This window comes from Electrona antarctica (genome assembly GCF_951216825.1).
Source record: "Electrona antarctica genome assembly, chromosome: 10".
Taxonomy (NCBI): domain Eukaryota; kingdom Metazoa; phylum Chordata; class Actinopteri; order Myctophiformes; family Myctophidae; genus Electrona; species Electrona antarctica.
This window is the reverse complement of record NC_136791.1, coordinates 12370367-12387467: the sequence shown is the minus strand read 5'-3', so window position 1 is coordinate 12387467 and position 17101 is coordinate 12370367. Positions and strand designations below refer to the sequence as shown.

At 39.7% G+C, this 17101-nt stretch overlaps 3 protein-coding genes across 5 annotated transcripts in view; all 3 read right to left on the bottom strand.

The window, feature by feature from the left end:
• Positions 1-19: 19 nt before the first annotated feature.
• tmem14a (transmembrane protein 14A) lies at positions 20-1820 on the bottom strand. Of its 2 annotated transcripts, none has more exons than XM_079513116.1 (5): positions 1768-1820; positions 1151-1233; positions 929-1030; positions 700-787; positions 20-576 (listed from the first exon to the last, which is right to left on the bottom strand). In XM_079513116.1, exons 2-5 carry the CDS (start codon positions 1224-1226, stop codon positions 534-536), a joined length of 309 nt encoding a protein of 102 aa, XP_079369242.1. In that variant the 5' UTR covers positions 1227-1233; positions 1768-1820; the 3' UTR covers positions 20-533. The 2 variants fall into 2 exon arrangements, with proteins under 2 accessions (XP_079369242.1, XP_079369243.1); XM_079513117.1 differs by having other exon boundaries at positions 138-576; positions 1151-1228; positions 1768-1805.
• A 917-nt stretch (positions 1821-2737) lies between these two features.
• Positions 2738-12858, bottom strand: agpat5 (1-acylglycerol-3-phosphate O-acyltransferase 5 (lysophosphatidic acid acyltransferase, epsilon)). Of its 2 annotated transcripts, none has more exons than XM_079513111.1 (9): positions 12795-12858; positions 11842-12089; positions 10943-11012; positions 10736-10851; positions 10483-10572; positions 9238-9328; positions 7726-7887; positions 6357-6480; positions 2738-5168 (listed from the first exon to the last, which is right to left on the bottom strand). In XM_079513111.1, exons 2-9 carry the CDS (start codon positions 12058-12060, stop codon positions 4943-4945), a joined length of 1098 nt encoding a protein of 365 aa, XP_079369237.1. In that variant the 5' UTR covers positions 12061-12089; positions 12795-12858; the 3' UTR covers positions 2738-4942. The 2 variants fall into 2 exon arrangements, with proteins under 2 accessions (XP_079369237.1, XP_079369238.1); XM_079513112.1 differs by lacking the exon at positions 12795-12858 and adding an exon at positions 12426-12762.
• A 1689-nt stretch (positions 12859-14547) lies between these two features.
• mcph1 (microcephalin 1) overlaps positions 14548-17101 on the bottom strand; it is a 40095-nt gene continuing 37541 nt past the window's right edge. Inside the window, exons 15-16 of the mRNA XM_079512715.1 lie at positions 15186-15423; positions 14548-14888 (exon numbers count right to left, since the gene is read on the bottom strand). Coding sequence (XP_079368841.1) covers positions 14824-14888; positions 15186-15423 — 303 coding nt within the window. The 3' untranslated portion in view covers positions 14548-14823. The remainder of the gene's footprint in view (positions 14889-15185; positions 15424-17101) is intronic.

The window sequence follows — 17101 nt, the reverse complement described above, 5'->3', positions numbered from 1 at the left end:
CTTCTTTCATTTTGAAATGTTAGTGCATGGATGATCGTGTAATATTTGAATACATCTTTTTAATGGTATTTCAGCAGTAGTTTAATGGCCTATATTCCAATAGTCATAGCTCCTACTGCATATTGCAGTATGGTCAAGACAAACATCATGTCCTATACACCATACACACTTACTTATGCATCTAATTCAGTGCATCCTGTACTTCTGTAGTAATACAACATATGGTAAACATTATTTAAGGTAACGAATCGTGTCAAAATGTGTCACATCTGTCAAAATGTAAACAATTTAGTTAGATTTAAAAAGCTAGTACTGCACAAAAGCAACAGCGTGCACTTGCAGAACATTTAACCACTTTCAACCTGGTGTCCCCATTTTGGCTTACGTTCTTAAAAACCTTTCAGAAATACAAAAAGTAGCAGATCTGCAAGCTTACAACGCATCAAATTTACACTGGAATGCCTCTGTTATGTGGTTGTTGGTATCCTTTGTAGTGGCATAGCCCCATTTTTTGGTCAATATGTTTTTTTCCTTCAGGCTATAAGCAAGAGAAGCAGTCGTAAAACCATCAGCAAACTGTAAGAAAGACAGTTATACAATGATCAGAACTGTAAATATCAAACAATACAATATAATTGTATGACACATAAATGATTAATTTAATCAATCAATGTTTGTCAGACCTTTTACATTACTGACCTTAGTCCTGCCATAATGCCAGCAGGCATTAATTTTCCTGATTTCTTGAATCTCATTCCCATCACAACTGTGAGTATTCCTGAGGCAACTGAAAGAAGGAAGAAGTATTCCTCATAGTGATGGTACTGTTTACATGAATACAATTATTGGCATTCCACATATTAAAAAGTCATGATATTAAAGTGGGCTCAGACAGTTATAGCCTACTATACAGTTATACTATACTCACATAGAGAGACCTTGATGTCATGTGGGTCATTAGAGATGTTGTAGGCGCCATATGCAGATACAACACCAAAAAATAAGCCAGCTATCAATGACATCACACTACCTAAAAATGAAATCCAAAAAGAGATATTACATATTAATGACAACTTCATTTTATGTGGTTATTTATGCAGCATGGAGTCCACAGTTGAGCACTGTCCAAATGTGTTAACTTAGTTTCAACCTTTTGTCTTGTATCCCACATATCCTCCCAGTCCTAGTGCTATGGCATAGCTGAATCCAAGCCAGTCAATTGCCATCGCTGAGCTGTAGAATAAGAGTGAAGTTGACCAGCAGGTGTTTTCATTCATGATTTAACAGTAATTGTTATTAAAGTGTTCTGTATTGCATGACCAGTAACCACATCTCTTAATTCTAAAAACGAAAGAATGTACAATTTTAGCTTATACATTGAAACAACTGTGACAACGTTTTACAAACCATGCTATTCTGTAGATGACCTATAGCCTATATGCTAAATATGATTAGCCAAACATGTCTGAAACACAAACTATAGGCTATCTACAATACTAGACATCTAATTATTTCCAAATTCGTGATTGATTATGGTTTTCAACATGTTTGGAAGTAGGCTATTTGGATCAATGGTTAATTGTTACATCGTAATAACTCATCCTTTTTTGCAATACAAATATATAAATGAACCTAATACAAATAAAAAAAATATATAGATGATATAGGCTAATGGCACTGCGACACTGCAACACATATCCATAAATACAATTCACTAATTGTAGCCTATTTTCGTATGTATAAGGAGTTGAGGACAATAGGACATACCTTAAACTCTAGTTTACGTACAAACACGACGTGTCTGATCTGCTGTGCTAGACCAAGAATCTCTTTGACTTCCTCCTAAAACACAGCAGCCTAGTGCGCAAGTGTCTAGAAAAACCCATCGCCTGGAGGGACGCGTATTGATCTAAGAAGGGTAACTGGAGTTTGTAAAATAAAATCATATATATTTGATAAAGCTAAAGCGAACGTTGGAGCTGTGGAGTACAGTGCAGATTTTGTTTTGAAATAAAAAAATAAACTTTAAACGGTTCCTACGGGCAATGGGATATACTAGTGCACTGCGCATGCACCACCACCTTCAGTCAATCCAGAGTAAAAGAAAGATACATAATCATATTCATAATCATAACTGGGGAAGACGAAAACATTAAACTACCCTGCTTATTTTCCATGACAAATGTATTGAACAGGTTTCAGTAATACTGTAAACTATATTGTACAATGCAGTGGTTCCCAGACTTTTTCGTGTCAAGGACCCCTAAATCAACATTTATTAGGCCATGGACCCCCCCATTTGAAAACATATGCCAGTGACCCCGATAAGGGAGGATTTTTACGGCTCTAGCAGTGATTCCGAAACATTAATTTCATGGACCCCCAGTTCCACACGCATTACGCTACGGACCCCCGATTTAATGGCATTTCTATCTCTGGTACCCCAATTTATATTGTAAATCCACTGTTAATTTAACTCTGAGAGTGTAACGGGTCCATTTGGTTCCTAACTATCTCTAATTGAGCTAGGTACCCCCTGGAACTCCCTCAGTACCCATGGTACAATGTACATATAAACATGTTATTAAAACGTTAAGTAAAACACAATTTTAAGTTTAATGTTCAAAACGTGTTTCCATGCAGTTGACTAGCCAGAGATACAGCGCATTAAGAACTCTCCCGAGGGGGAAAATCAAAAAAGTTGATTACCGTTTAGAAAATGAATGATAGAACCATAGATTCTCCCCACATACTTTATTTCACTCTGGCATCCTCATTCAAAATGTACATACATCGCCATTTTTCTTCAAAAAGTGTAAATCAATGCATTTGATTCTATGAATTGTAGACAACTTGACCAATATGCTACATTTTGAGCAGCAGTTCCAGTGCTATCCAGCAGAGGGTGCTATCCTAAGATGACGGGACTCATGGACCTCTGGATGAGTCTCGAGGACCAACCATAGTTATAATATATCAGGACCAATCTATGGTATGGGTCGGGACCAACTCATTCAAATAGAAGGCACACATTTCTGGGAACAATTATTGGCATTGGTGTCTACATTGAATTTCCTGATGAATTACAATCTAAACTTGAGAATAAAAATGGATAGAAAATGGCTGAGAAGGGTCATTTCAAGGAAGGATTATTCAAGTGAGGTACTCTTATAACATGTAAAATGAATGACCCATTAGATAAATCAAACAAATACCACAGGATTAGAATGCCAATATATGTAAAGTGACGAGTGAAAAAAAGTAAAGTTTTTTTTATCATAGTAAATCTGAATGGACATTGGACATACAATTGCATTTTACAATACAGTTATGCATATAATACAGATGGCTTCATTGGCAAAAAAAATTAATGCAGCATACTCTCAAAATGGCATCAGCAACATATTGCTCAGTAGATACTTTTGAGTTTTTTTTGTAACAGAACTTATAAAGTAGCATAGCCATACAAAAGATCTTGTACTGGCAATGCTTTGAAAAGCTTTTTAGAATGAAATGTATAATATGTAGAAGAATTGAGGCGAAAATATAATTTGAATACAAATTGGTGATGCAAAAATACATATATTATAAATGTATTGCTCAACTTATGTCAACAATGCCTTTGAAATTAAACAAGGTCTTGGCAAGATTTTAACAATTTGCACTTAATAAAATATGTCACCATGGCAGAACATTCGATTGTGAAATATACAGTTCACATCGAGCACACAAATAATCAATATTAACTGGCCTAGATATATGTAGCTGCAATCAGACATTTGACTCTAGCAAAAGATCTCGCTTGCATGTTAGAAGTGTCATTTCTAGGACTACAGTACATTTTCAGAGTGAACCTGACTGTGTGACATCACTTTAAATGCTTAGGCCAGTCAATACAAATGAGTGTTTATGAACTCAAGCTAGCCTGTGTATGCTAAAAAGTGTACTGTATTTATGTAAAACACAACTTCAAACAAAGTGCATAATCATCCTGACATGGGACATGGCAACAGTGAAAAAGCAGATGATAGTGATTCTCCAAGACCTTTACTGGCTCCTGGTCAAACAAATAATTGATTTCAGAATAGTCCTCACCACCTACAAGGCCCCCCAACAACCCTACTTCTCAGATCTCCTCCACGGTCCACCATCATATGCCCTGAGAATGTCCCCTCCCCATCTCTCGGGTTTGGTGAAGACCAAGCTCTGAACTTGGGGTGATAGGGCACCTTCAGTTTCTGTCCCCTTCTTGTGGAACACACTCCCTAAACCTCCCATCCGTCAAATTGCCCCTAAACCCACCTCTTCCCCAACGGACGTTGTTTTTACTTTTAGCAAATTATTTGATTATTTTACCTAATTTTTTTTCCCCCCCATGTAAAGCAACGAGTACTTAGAAAAGCGCTATATAAATCTGAGGTATTGTTATGATTAGTGAGACATCAAAACTTTGTCAATGACATGGATGTTGGTCAATTTGAGCATGTCTACTCATAGACATTAAGTCTTATGCCTGACCGTGGATTGATGAGGTTGATTGGGTCTCTGGGCATGCAAGAATACAGATTTGGCTAAATCTTGGCAATGAAATGGGATTAATATCCAAAGGGAGGTTTGTGTCTATTTTTTACTTTAATGTTGAGGTTCTAGGGGAATATTCAAGAAAAGTAATGCATCTCAACAAATCTGTTGACATTTTTTCACCATATCAGGCAGCAAATCCAGAGAATGCAAGTGAATAAGTAGCACAAGCAGCTAAGCATCTCTCTTTCTTCATTCAGGTTACAGTTGAAGGTAGATGGTGAGGCAGAAGTATGGGATAATCTCCAAGTCTTTACAAACATGGCTTTGCTTCAATATCGCTCTTGTTGTAGTCTAGGAAAATGGCATGATGTTTCCATACCTTCTGTGCACCATATAATGGCATTCTTCATCTTGTTCCTCATGGACTAACATGCACCCAAAGCCATCCCAGGACTGTTCCGTAGAGCCAGGTCCTGAAATAGAGTTTCCTGCCTGACTCAGTAAACAGTAACGGCAGTGTCAATCCTCCCAAGATCATCACTGATGGTATGGTCTTTGTGAGGCTTAGTGGAGAAATGTGGGCTTTGCCAGGAAACTTGCATTTTTTCTCTGGATCTTCAGATTCATAGAAAGTGGTTAGCAGCCTTTGAAAAGACAGATGAATATATCAGTTGATTTAAAATGATCAGTAATGAGCACACAAGAGATTGAACCCTGAGGTTCAGCTAATTAGGTACAGTATAATGGTAGTTACTAAACCAACTTCTATAATATGGGATTAAGTCAATTAGAAACGTTATGTCTTGCTGTAAATTGTATTCATCATAATAAAATTGCGTCTAAGCTAACAAAGTCATTGTTCAATTGTAAAGTGACTGGCTTAGCAATTCACTACATGCTGCACATGAAAAATCCATGGTGATATGATCATGTCTGTCATATGTTTAATTTAGTTTTGTTGTTTTTCATTTAAATGAACAGAAAACACAACTAAAACAATCATTGTATGTTTTTAGGCTTGCATGTTCATAGATAGATTCTTTATTTATGAGTCATGCACCAGAGGTGCCCAGCCCACATGGACTTATAGGACACACCATACAACTAATTGCTTCAATATTGCATAAGTGTACAATAAAAACAGTTTTTTTTAACTCCCTTTTACACAAACAAAACATTCTGCCTTTTTCCCCACGCTTTACATAAGAAATCTGCTGAAACAAAAATACCTTTCCTAAAACAAAAGTTTTTCATAATCATCTAACCAGAAAAAGTTAACACAAATAGTTGTCATTTTACAAAATAATAAGTGTCTCAATATTATTCATCATATAATGGGCAATAAAACAAAAAAATAATTTAATTTAATTTCTTCCAAATCACATTGTCCTCCTCAGGAGTACCAATGGTAAGCTAATGGTAAGGTCCCAGAATGCAGCTGTGCACAAAAAGATCTTCGACTTTTGGATACATTTTGTGTAACATAAGGTTCAGGGCCATAATTATTTTTAATAAGACGATATGTTCTTAGTTTTGGTTTGTACCATAAATCAACAGCCCATCTCTCCTTATACCCAAGGAACATATAGTTCTGTATTTCATGAATATTACAGCATAATCTATTTAATTAAATAAATTATGAATTATTCATTCATTGGCCCAGGGGTAACAATTAGAAATGTCCCAGTTAAAAAGTATTTTTGGTTAGTCTGTCATCGGACAGACTAACCAAACTAACTCAACATCTCACCTTTGTGTCTGATATTTACTGGCATCCATCCCATATTCATACATCAATTTAATTTGGCTGTTCATGTGGTGCTTAAACTCACCGGTCTTTAATCTCAAATCTCTCGTGCAACCACCTGCGGAAAAACAGAGGCTCCTGAGGAATTTCCTTCATATCCACACGTTCAAAGTGTATGTGGACTCTGGGGCATTCTTTACACAGGAATTCTGTCCAACAGAAAACATGAATGAAAGCCTAAACAAAAACAGGAAAGGCCTTTCAGCAAAGGCATCGTAGAATGAGCAATTAAATCAACATGAGGTTAAGATGTACAGAATAAAATATATTTACACATCACGTGATACTCAATGCTCCCATGGCATTAAAAGACAAACCCCTATAGTTCATGAGAAACCAAAGATGTGTGAGAAAGCAGCTTGTTGGTCCTATTGGAGCATCCAAGCGATGCATCCGACCTTGAATTAACATGATGTGAAGCGTCAACGTGAAACATGGTATGTTTGCAAGGATGTCCCTGTAACTGTGATGTCATGTTAACACATTAATAATATTTCACTATTATTTCTAAATTAGAGTATTCGATCTTAAGTATATATAAAAAAAGATAGATTGAGAACATTTTCAAAGATAATATATTACTGGTAAAAGCTCAAGGTTTGGAAAACATTCCATACTGAAGCTCAATCTTTCAACCATACACTTCCTTTACAGTCACCTTCAAAACATGTGGCTGGGAAGTGCGTGATGAGAAACATGCATTTTTGTAGTCTTCCTCTTCTGTTTATTAGAGACACATGATATCTACGTATGATTATTCCTGAGTCAACAGGATGTTTTTTTCACAACACCATTTCTTTACAAACTGGGGCTGGGAACCAAGAAAAACCAAAATTCCACAACAAACTAAATTTACAAGAAGTTCAACCCCTCCCATTTTCAGTTAATAGGTAATCTGTGCGATGTGTTTACTTAGGAATAAAATACATGCTGTTGCACAACTGATAACGAATGGTCAAGACTGATAGAAAGACTAGACGTTATTGGCTGAGGGTGTTCACCATTGACACCAGCTCTACCCCTCCCCTGCCAGAGATTTTAGCCGGACGTTTTATTTTGAACACCCGAAATTCACCCCGGTGAACCGAAGTAGTTATCGGCCATTACGGATCAACCGATGGACACTTTCGCTTTCATCGGAAGCGCTAATATATTAACCGCGAGGTAGTACAGATTTTGTATTGAGCTAGAACATCGACATTCTGTTCAATCACCTCAATTCAGAGAAAAACAGAGCTAAAGATCACACTTACAATGGAAGTGGATGGTGGGAAAACATTTCATTGATGGACCACAGCGGAAGCGAGCATTGCCTAGCGACGGGGGAAGCTACTATTAAGTAAAGTAAATATGAGTCTGTTAGATGGAGAACGCCTTCTTTAAGCCCTGCTCACCTGGCATCGATGGAGCAGGTCGTCTTTGACCAGTGGCAGTCTGTGTTCCCTCATATACAACCGTGACATCATACACAGCATCCAAGTGGTCTTTCATGGCCTCTATGGCGACGTGACAGGCTCTCATTCGGGGTGTTAAAGTGTGGTTCAAAACAGCCAGTCCTAGGGAAGAAAAAAATTCACCACCTTCAGACATGTTCTTATATACTGTAGACACAGCAGCTGTGATGATCAGACAAACCGATTCCACAATGCATGATGATTATACACAGTTAAATTCCTTAAATGCTTATGGAATTTAATGTCACCATTTGTCAGCAAGTAAAATCCTACAGCTTAATTCTATCCAAAATCCCATTGGCCCATGTGCAGTAATTGGGTCACCTTCAGGACAGCCAAATGGTTGTTTTTCTGTTCCATTATTGAGTAGAAGCAAAACCATCGCTCTATAAATGCACAGAATCTCTGTGTGTCTTGTCTTTCTCCTTCATGACGAGAACCATCCAACAGATTGACTTTATATTGGTTGTCAGTATCTCAAAAGACCCAAGCGCCTAGTGGGAAGTCATCGGATCAGAAGTGAATTCCCCAAATCTGGGCTAAAACCAGTGGCTAAAACCCCCAACATGGACAGCACCTGGACTGGCACAAGTATAGCATTCGCGCATCGGGTTTCTCTCCTCAATTGAGGCTACAAATTGAGGCATACAATTCAGTGACTTTAAACGCATAGGCCAGTCAATACAAATGAGTGTTTATGAACTCAAGCTAGCCTGTGTATGCTAAAAAGTGTACTGAACTTATGTAAAACACAACTCCACCTGGAGTTATGACATAACTCCAGATGGACCTGAAAGTGGCTGATTAACCATAACTATAAATATTTTACAATGTTTAAATTTGCTTGTAATTATTGCTCAAGGACACTTCGATGTGAAACAAGGAGGAGCCAGTGATCGAACCAGGAACTTTCCGGTTACAAGAAGGCCACTCTACTTCTTGAGCTACTAACACCCTGGGGCCCCAATATAAAAGTTTCTGTCCAAAACAGAGGCAAAGAGTTTCTGTCTGTATCACATAATTAATCAATAGTGAAGAGGAGTGTTGATTGGTGTTCATGATTGTTTTAATTTCCATGACTTAAGTTACAAATGAAGGGTTTTGTCGACAAGGACATTTTTCTCTCATGGCATACGCAGGGTGTGGGAATAGGGTATTATGTAACCATGTGAATAACTTAATTCTTAATCCTATTCTGACAAAAGAATTCCTGTCGCAACTATTATTTTTGTACTCAATCAGAATAGAAGGGGTGTATACAGTTTTGTGTGTATGTGCAGCAGTGCCTTTCTCCAAAATGCTTTATAATGTGCATCTCATTCACACACCGATGGTGGAGAAAGCCATGTAATGCAGGCACTGACACTCATAATTGTACAGCAACAGTCGTACTATAAATTCAGAAACAAGAAAACAACAAGTTTTTAGTGGTTACTATAATATTGATACTACCTTCCTTCACAGCAAAAGCCTGACTGTCAGTGATCACATTCTTGAGTTCTGGGTTATACCGGGTTCCTTCTGGGAAGATGACAAGATACATCTGGAGAAATAAGTGCATGGTCAATTAAATTACGGTTTCCAAAAGGCATTCAAACTTAAACTTTGAATGTAGTGAAGAAACATGAATCATAACTAAATATCCAATTTAGGTTTCTAACCAATAGTAACAAAGCTTTATTTCCTTTTGTCAGTGCTCTTTGTAGTTTTGCATCTGTCTCAAAGGGACAGGTGGTGATTACATTTTGTTCCAATTATAATATATTTACAAAATACAGTATAGCCACAGCTTTTTGTCTCCACCAGGCCGAAGGCATGGGGAGAGAGTATGTTTTGCACTCCGTCCGTGTGTGAGTGTGTCCGTCTGTGTACAGCGAATCGTCGGCACTGCCAAATTTTGCACACATTCCCTGGATGCCAACCTCTGCCCCAAATTTTCCAGAACAGCCTGTTATAGCGCGACCAGGAGGCAGACTTTTGAAAAACATTTTTTTTTATATTACTCCTCCAGATTCTGTCCAAAAATCCCACAAATCTATCTCTATAGTCATGTGTTCAAGACGGATCTGTCCGAGATTTCATATTCCATCCTAATTGGCTAACATTGGCTTTCAGTTTGCAGGATTTGCCCGTTTTGAACAAAAAGCCTCAAATCATGAACGCAGCGTCTTCTTTCACAGACTTTCCTACTAGGCTGAGGAATATATCGCACCCTTTTCACATTGGCCTGTTATAGCGCCACCAACAGGTGGATCTTTGCGAAACACATTTTTGGAACAATGCCTCAAATCATCCAAGGCGTAAGAAGAAATAGCACCCTTTTCACATTGGCCTATTATAGCGCCACCAGGAGGCCACAACCTGACCTTCCCTGGTGGAGACCTGTGCCCCGAGGGGCACTTTTTCTAGTTCACTATGTGAGCTCTCCATGTTCCAATTATGTAATTAAAAGGTCTGGTCTACCTGGTTTACAATAGATCTCCATATTCGTACTGTAGTTGGTGAACTGTTTCGTTTACAATGGATCTCCATGATTGTACTGTACAGTATGTGGTGAAAGGTTTGGTTTAACTGAACTCTTTGTTCCTATGTGGTGAAGGTTTTAGTTTTTAAGTGAAAAGAAAATAAGGTTTTTAGGTGACCTTCACATTGTAATGGTCGTTCGAAGTTTTGGTTCAAAAGCCTAACATTACTTACTGGTGTTCCCGCTTCAGTTTGACTGAGCAGCTTCTTTTTCATGGCCGTCACATCAAACCTTGCACTTCGTTTGACATAAACACCTCCATGCTGGTGGACAGAAATGACAAGTTGTTTTGTGCAACGGTAAGATGAGATAATACAGATTATCAATAGTGTATAGGAGAATGAATACTGGATATTATGTACAGATTCACCAGTAGCAAATGAAACTCAGTGAAATCATAGCTACAATTATAAACATATATAGTACCTGAGAGAAATAAAATCCATACAATGGTAACCACTTGAGTCCATCTTTAAGAACGTATCTCACATGACCAAGGGCCTCCTGTCTAATGGCCAACATGTCAGCAATGATCCAGTCCGCTGGAAGAGAAGGCCAATGATTCAAACAAGTTTTTTAATTCGGTCAACCCAGACTTTACTTCCTTTAAAACACAACCTCTGAGAGTCTTACCTGTACACTGATGATTTGATAGGTAGACAACATTCTCTTTGTTCTTTGGTATATCTCCATATATAACAATCTGGGGAGAGGTGAATAACAGCAGGTTAAAATAACCCTACACTAAGTTCATTATTCATATTGACAGACAGCAATACCGGTAATTTAAAAAGAGTTAACACATTATTATAAACAAACATGAAAGGCTTTTAAGAACACAAACAACTTTAAGGTTTGTGTCCCAGTGCGCCACTCAAGATAGATTCTGCCTATGCTTACAAATAGAAGAATCTGCTCAGCTCGCACCTTTGCAGGAAAACGTGATGACTCCCATCTAAGCTATCGATTTGGCCTAGTTGTGATGAAAAAACACTTTACCCAAATAAGGCGTTTTATATTACAATTCACCATGTGCAATACAGGGATCTATTTTCTAGTGCTTGCATATAAACAGTGTGTGTGTGTATGTGTGTAAACACTGTCACACTGTATATGCACACCCTAGTACACCTGCTGTATAGGCGTGGCATAAGAATGCAGACATCTATGGTATGCAACTGGCTAGTTGCAACTGGCTAGTTGCATACCATAGCTTGTTAGAAAGGTCTTTAGTATTTATTTCTTTTAGGAGTAAATTCCACACCAGCACAGTGACAGGAAGCACGTGTCACATCGATCTGTTTTTAGCAGTTTGCAGTGAACTTGTTATTCATTTCAAACGGCTTCCTGTGTGGTTTTAAGCACATTATGTTTAATCCCCATCCAGCATACCAGGGACAGCGTGTTTGCCATACAAAACCTACAGTAATGCATACAGTAATGCTAGCTCCTGGAACAAGTATTAAGCCTTAAGAAGTCCTTAAGGATAGTATGGACCAGAGCTACAGTAATGTATGGGGTTTATTACCTACCTCCACCCCTGTGTAGTTTTCAAAGAAGAACAGGACCATGCTCTGGTAGATACAGTAGAGCCGGTCGTCCACCTTGTGATACATCCTGACAGGCAGGAGCTTTGACAGCAGCTTCCAGACAGCCCATGACAGCAGGTAAGCTGGTGCTGTCCCCAGCATGACCGTAGCAGGGAACCAGTAACGCAACGAGTATGTGTGCACAACCAGAGAAAGCAGCATCTTTTGGTTCTCCCTTGCTCAACTCTAAACTAATAAACAAAACAAAACGAGGAAGAAATGGAAGTGTGTCTCGACTTGCTCCAACACGCCTGGACACGGGTTCAACACACAACCCCCCTGTCTGTGTAAGTCAGCCTGGTGCTGGCTGTGGTGGGACACACTGACTGGAGAACTAAAACTAGAGCAAAGGGGGAACAGAACAGAGCTAGCGAGCTAATGCTAATGTCAAACCCTGTGCGGCTGGCTTTAACGTCCCACCATGCGGCAATGTACAACAAAACACATCATGCACCCTCGTCTCACCGCCGGCAAACATTTAGCCAAGACATTCACAACATGTTCAACAAGAACACACACACACCAACCTTGGCTGTGGATAGTTACTGCTGTGCTGCTTCTACTTGTTCCATTTGATTTGACCAACTATAACACTCTTTTGAGTGTTAGCTAACGGCAGCTAACGGTCCACAAACTACCGGTTTCATAGCTTTCGTTACGTTTAAAAGTGACGGCTTTCCCCCCCCGTTTTAGATCTTCACTAGCTTAAACCGCCAGCATGGACCGTTAACAACTCTTAAGCCGCTATTTGGCAGAATAATATATCATTCTGCAAATGTTCTTGTTGAGCTGGGTAAGCTAGCTAGTTGCTGCAAATGTCACGCACAAATACAGACAGTATACACGCACGCACACTTGCATAGCATACTGTACACACGTGACACACGCCTCCTCACCTCTCCACCACGTTTCGTTGACAGTCTGGTGACGCGAGGTTACGTTGAGGCTTTAGTAACGTCGTCGAAGCCGATTGGTCTAACGAAGTGGTAACTTTGTAAAGAGACCATAGCCCGGAGGGACGGTCGGCCTGTCATTGGCCTATTGGTTGCCAGGCAACCGCTGATGCAAGGAGACAACGTTGTTCCAGCCACTATTATATATTGTAATTTGTAACGTTTAGCACCCTGAGCTGGAGTCGAACCCCGATCTCCAACTCAGTAGACCAGGCAAGCAACAAGCCGCTCACTTGGAGCAGCAAGTTACGGCCGGGTCTTTTGCAGGGCTACACTAGCGCTACACTATATATTTTTTATTAAACAGTCATGACATACAATAAAATACACTACAATACAAACAACAAAGTTACCAGTAAGACGCTCTGAGGGCAAGTAGCGACCTCGCCGCATGGGTGATGGCAGACTGCTGGGGGAGCGCTGGCGCTTTGGCATGGGGGGTCAGATCAACATATGGAATTAATTCTGTACTGGATGGAGCGTGTCTTGAGTGTACAGGGTTTGATGAGGTCATATCAACATATGGAATGTCGGAACAGGAAGGACGGGTGGGGAAGGACACACACAGTACAGCACCACTCAGTTCAAATTTGTATATTCTAACTCAACAAATATGAATCGCCTCAATAAAAAAAACTAACATTTACAATAGTAAGATAAAGTTGAGTTTGGTTAGGTATATAAAAGGTGTATACAAAAATGGAATTGAATCATATGTATCTTTGGGCTGGGCAGTATCAAAATATCACAATATGTTTTTATCAAAGACCCAGATACGGTTATTTGAGAATATCTCTACAAGCTCAACGACAGGCTATGAGCTTTAAGGCACAAGTGATTAAAACCATAAAAGACACTAATGGTGACATAAAAAAATCCAGATGATATCTAGGGCCCTAATTTCGCCAGTGCTATACCACTTATCCCTAAACTTCTTTTCCTTTTTTACTATTTTGAAAAACATTTTTGAATAGTTCAAATAGCCAATTTCAAGCTCACGTGTTGATGTAGATCGGCTAGTTGAACAATTTTAAAATGTTTTCAGAATAGTAAAAAAAATAAGTTTAGGGATAAGGGGTACATCATGGCGAAAATAGGGCCCCTAGTCTCATGTCATATTGATATATCCATATATTGCCCAGCCCTAATGCATAACAAAGAAAACACACAAAAAAACATGTTCCAAAGCAATCAACAACATAATCCTATGATTGTCAGTCAATGCACAATTAAAAGTTCTCATGGCGGACTTCTTGTTATGGCGACACAGTTTTGCGCCCCACAGAGGGAGGGACTTTTCGGTGAAGGGAGGGCCTATATTTGTAGACTGAGACGGAGGGGCGCCGTCTCAAGCAAACTTGAGCCACGAGTGACGCAAAGTTCGCTTGAGCCGACTCAGCCCTGTTCGCGTTGCGACCTGATAGGCACAGAATAGTAAATCCTTGTCCCCACTACAATGAACACAGCGGAACACTCAATCACCCAATCACAAGCCGCAGCACTCCTTAGAGCCGCTCCTTTCGTGGGAAAGTCCCTCCCTTCGTGGTGCGGAAAACAGGGTCGCCTGCAAGACAGACCCTTCCTTTTAAGTCTCTAACAGCAAACACAATATACACCCTTTGTACTAATGTAATGGTAGTTAAAATGAGGACAATTACCCCAAATCACTTGAAATTAAAATTTCAATAAGACCAAATACCGAAAGTAATTTTACTCTAAACTAACAGAAACAAGGTCAAAGCCAGTGATGGCTGGCAATAAACAAAACACAGGCTGGCAGCATCAAGTTTCCAGCTGGATAGAATGGACACAGTCACATAACATTTCCCATGACATCGGGCATATCTTACTGAATACGAAAATGTGAGAAAAAAGATCTGCATGAAAATATGTACAGTATGTAATACTTCAGAGGAGATTAACCAGGCATTAGCCATTGTAAAAGTGCATCTTCACAGTTCAAAGTCACATTTTATGGGGATCTTCTCTCCAATTCGTAGTCATCATACGGGAGTAGCTTGAGATGGGTGATAGAATCTGAATAAAAGAGAAACAGAAAAGAATGTCACGTAATGTAAAATTAATTGATCAGCTGTCCAATAAAGGAATTTTCTACAATATTTAAATGTCAAAAACAACATGGAGGGAGATATGATTAACCACTTTAACGTTGGTGTCCTTATTTTGGGCATGTCATTATGAAAAAAAAGAAGAGAAAATAATACTTAATATTTACAAGCTCAAAACATAGTGTGAACTCATAGAACGGCTATTTTCGCAATTCATCTACGAGGAAGTATATAGGTCTTTTAAGTGGTTAAATAAACATCTTACCGAGTAGCCACTGCTCAGAGAGGATCCTGCAACCTTCCGGTCTCTTCCTGTCAAACCCCCCAATGCAGATACCAGCTTTTCGGATGATTTTGCTGACTGTGCCCCCGCACAGCTCAATGAGCTCCACCAGACTGTCCGCTGGGGGCTGGGCGTGTGCCGACACAAACATGACCGGCTGGCCTTGTAGCAAGTCCTGTTGGTGCTCCCCGGCAGACAGGTGCTGCTGGAGACGGCTGATCTGAGAACAGTGAGAATCAACACAGTCATTCCCATGTGATTTAGATACAAACCCTTCTGGGCACAGGTCTCCACCAGGAGGATATGAGTGTGTGTGTGATGTTTGGCAAAATGTTTAGGAGTAATAGAAACATGTTTTTTTGTTTGTTTGTTCATTTTGTTGAGGAAATGCAGAGCCAGATCACTCATAGCATCTCTGAGGATAGAATTCTGGATGAGCAGGACATGTGCAGCATTTTGTACAAAACGGGCCACTCCTGAAAACTTTGGAAGGCAATCTTAGCCAATCAGTGTAGAATCTGAGAAATCTCGGACTCGTCTTGATCACATGACTACAGAGATCATGTGTACCGATTTGCGTGAGATTTGGATGAAATCTGTGCGACTAACATTTTGCAGAAATCGGCCTCATGGTGGCGCTATAACCGGCAGATGTGGAGGGATGCAGGGAAAATGTTTTTACATGGCCTCTAGGGAGTGCGCATACATAAGTTGTATACAGATCGATGCAGTTATAGGTAAAACGGGAATTGCCCTGTTATAGCGCCACCGTGAGGCTAAATTGGATAAAAACTATGTTGTCCTCGGCCTAGTGCAAATCTGCGTGTATAATTTCACGGAAATTGCACACTGTTTGTGATTTGTGGCATATTGTTCGTAACGGACCAATCATGTGAGCTTTGGAAGCCAATCTTAGCCAATCAGGTTAGAAGATGGGAAATGATGCAGATCCGTGTTGATCACATGACTATGGAGATAGTGTATACCGAATTGTGTGATGTATGGATAAAATGTGTACGAGTAATCTACAGAAATGTGTTTTGCCTAAATCGGCCTCATGGTGGCGCTATAACAGGCTGTTGAGGAATATTTGGGGCAGAGGTTCATCGTTGGCATCCATGGAGTGTGTGTGCAAAGTTTGGCATGGATCGGGCCAACGGTGACGGAGATTAGCTGGTAACGGACGGACGGAAGGAAGGAAGGACGGACACACACACACACACACACGGAGTGCAAAACATACTCTCTCCCCATGCCTTCGGCCTGGTGGAGACAAATATGTAGAGCAACCCCACTATATCGGTTTGGCCAATACTGTATCTGTCATGTCATTATTTGACTTCTTTGATCGGGTGTCTGAAATGATGTAGCCTGTGTCCCTATTTCTAACCACTTTCATCCTCCTGGCGTCCCTAGTTTGAGAAAAACACTATGCAACAATCAGTGGCAGACACCAAATATCTCAAAAGAAAGAAGAGAGTCTCTGTTTTCACCAAAACCGCTGTCTGGGACCAGAAAGCAGAGAAAAACACATTTTTGTGAAATATTAAAATAGGATTTTATAGATACACAGTATCTACAATAGACTGTATAGGGCGGCAGTAGCTGTCTGGGCAGAGAAGTCGTCTAGGAATGGGAAGTTCACTGGTTCCCCCCCCCCCCCCCCCCCCCACACTTAGCTCAGTCTATATGTGTCAAAGTTTCTCTGATCATCCACTGCTACTCCTAATAGTTTAGTTAGGATGGGTAAATGCAGAGGACAAATGCCACGTATGTGCAAATGCACTGCTACAAACAAACACTCCAACAACTAAAGGGGACATGATTATAAAATATAATAATATATGTAGTTTAGTTGCAATATTCCACTAGGTGCTTGGCATACAGCTTGTATTTGT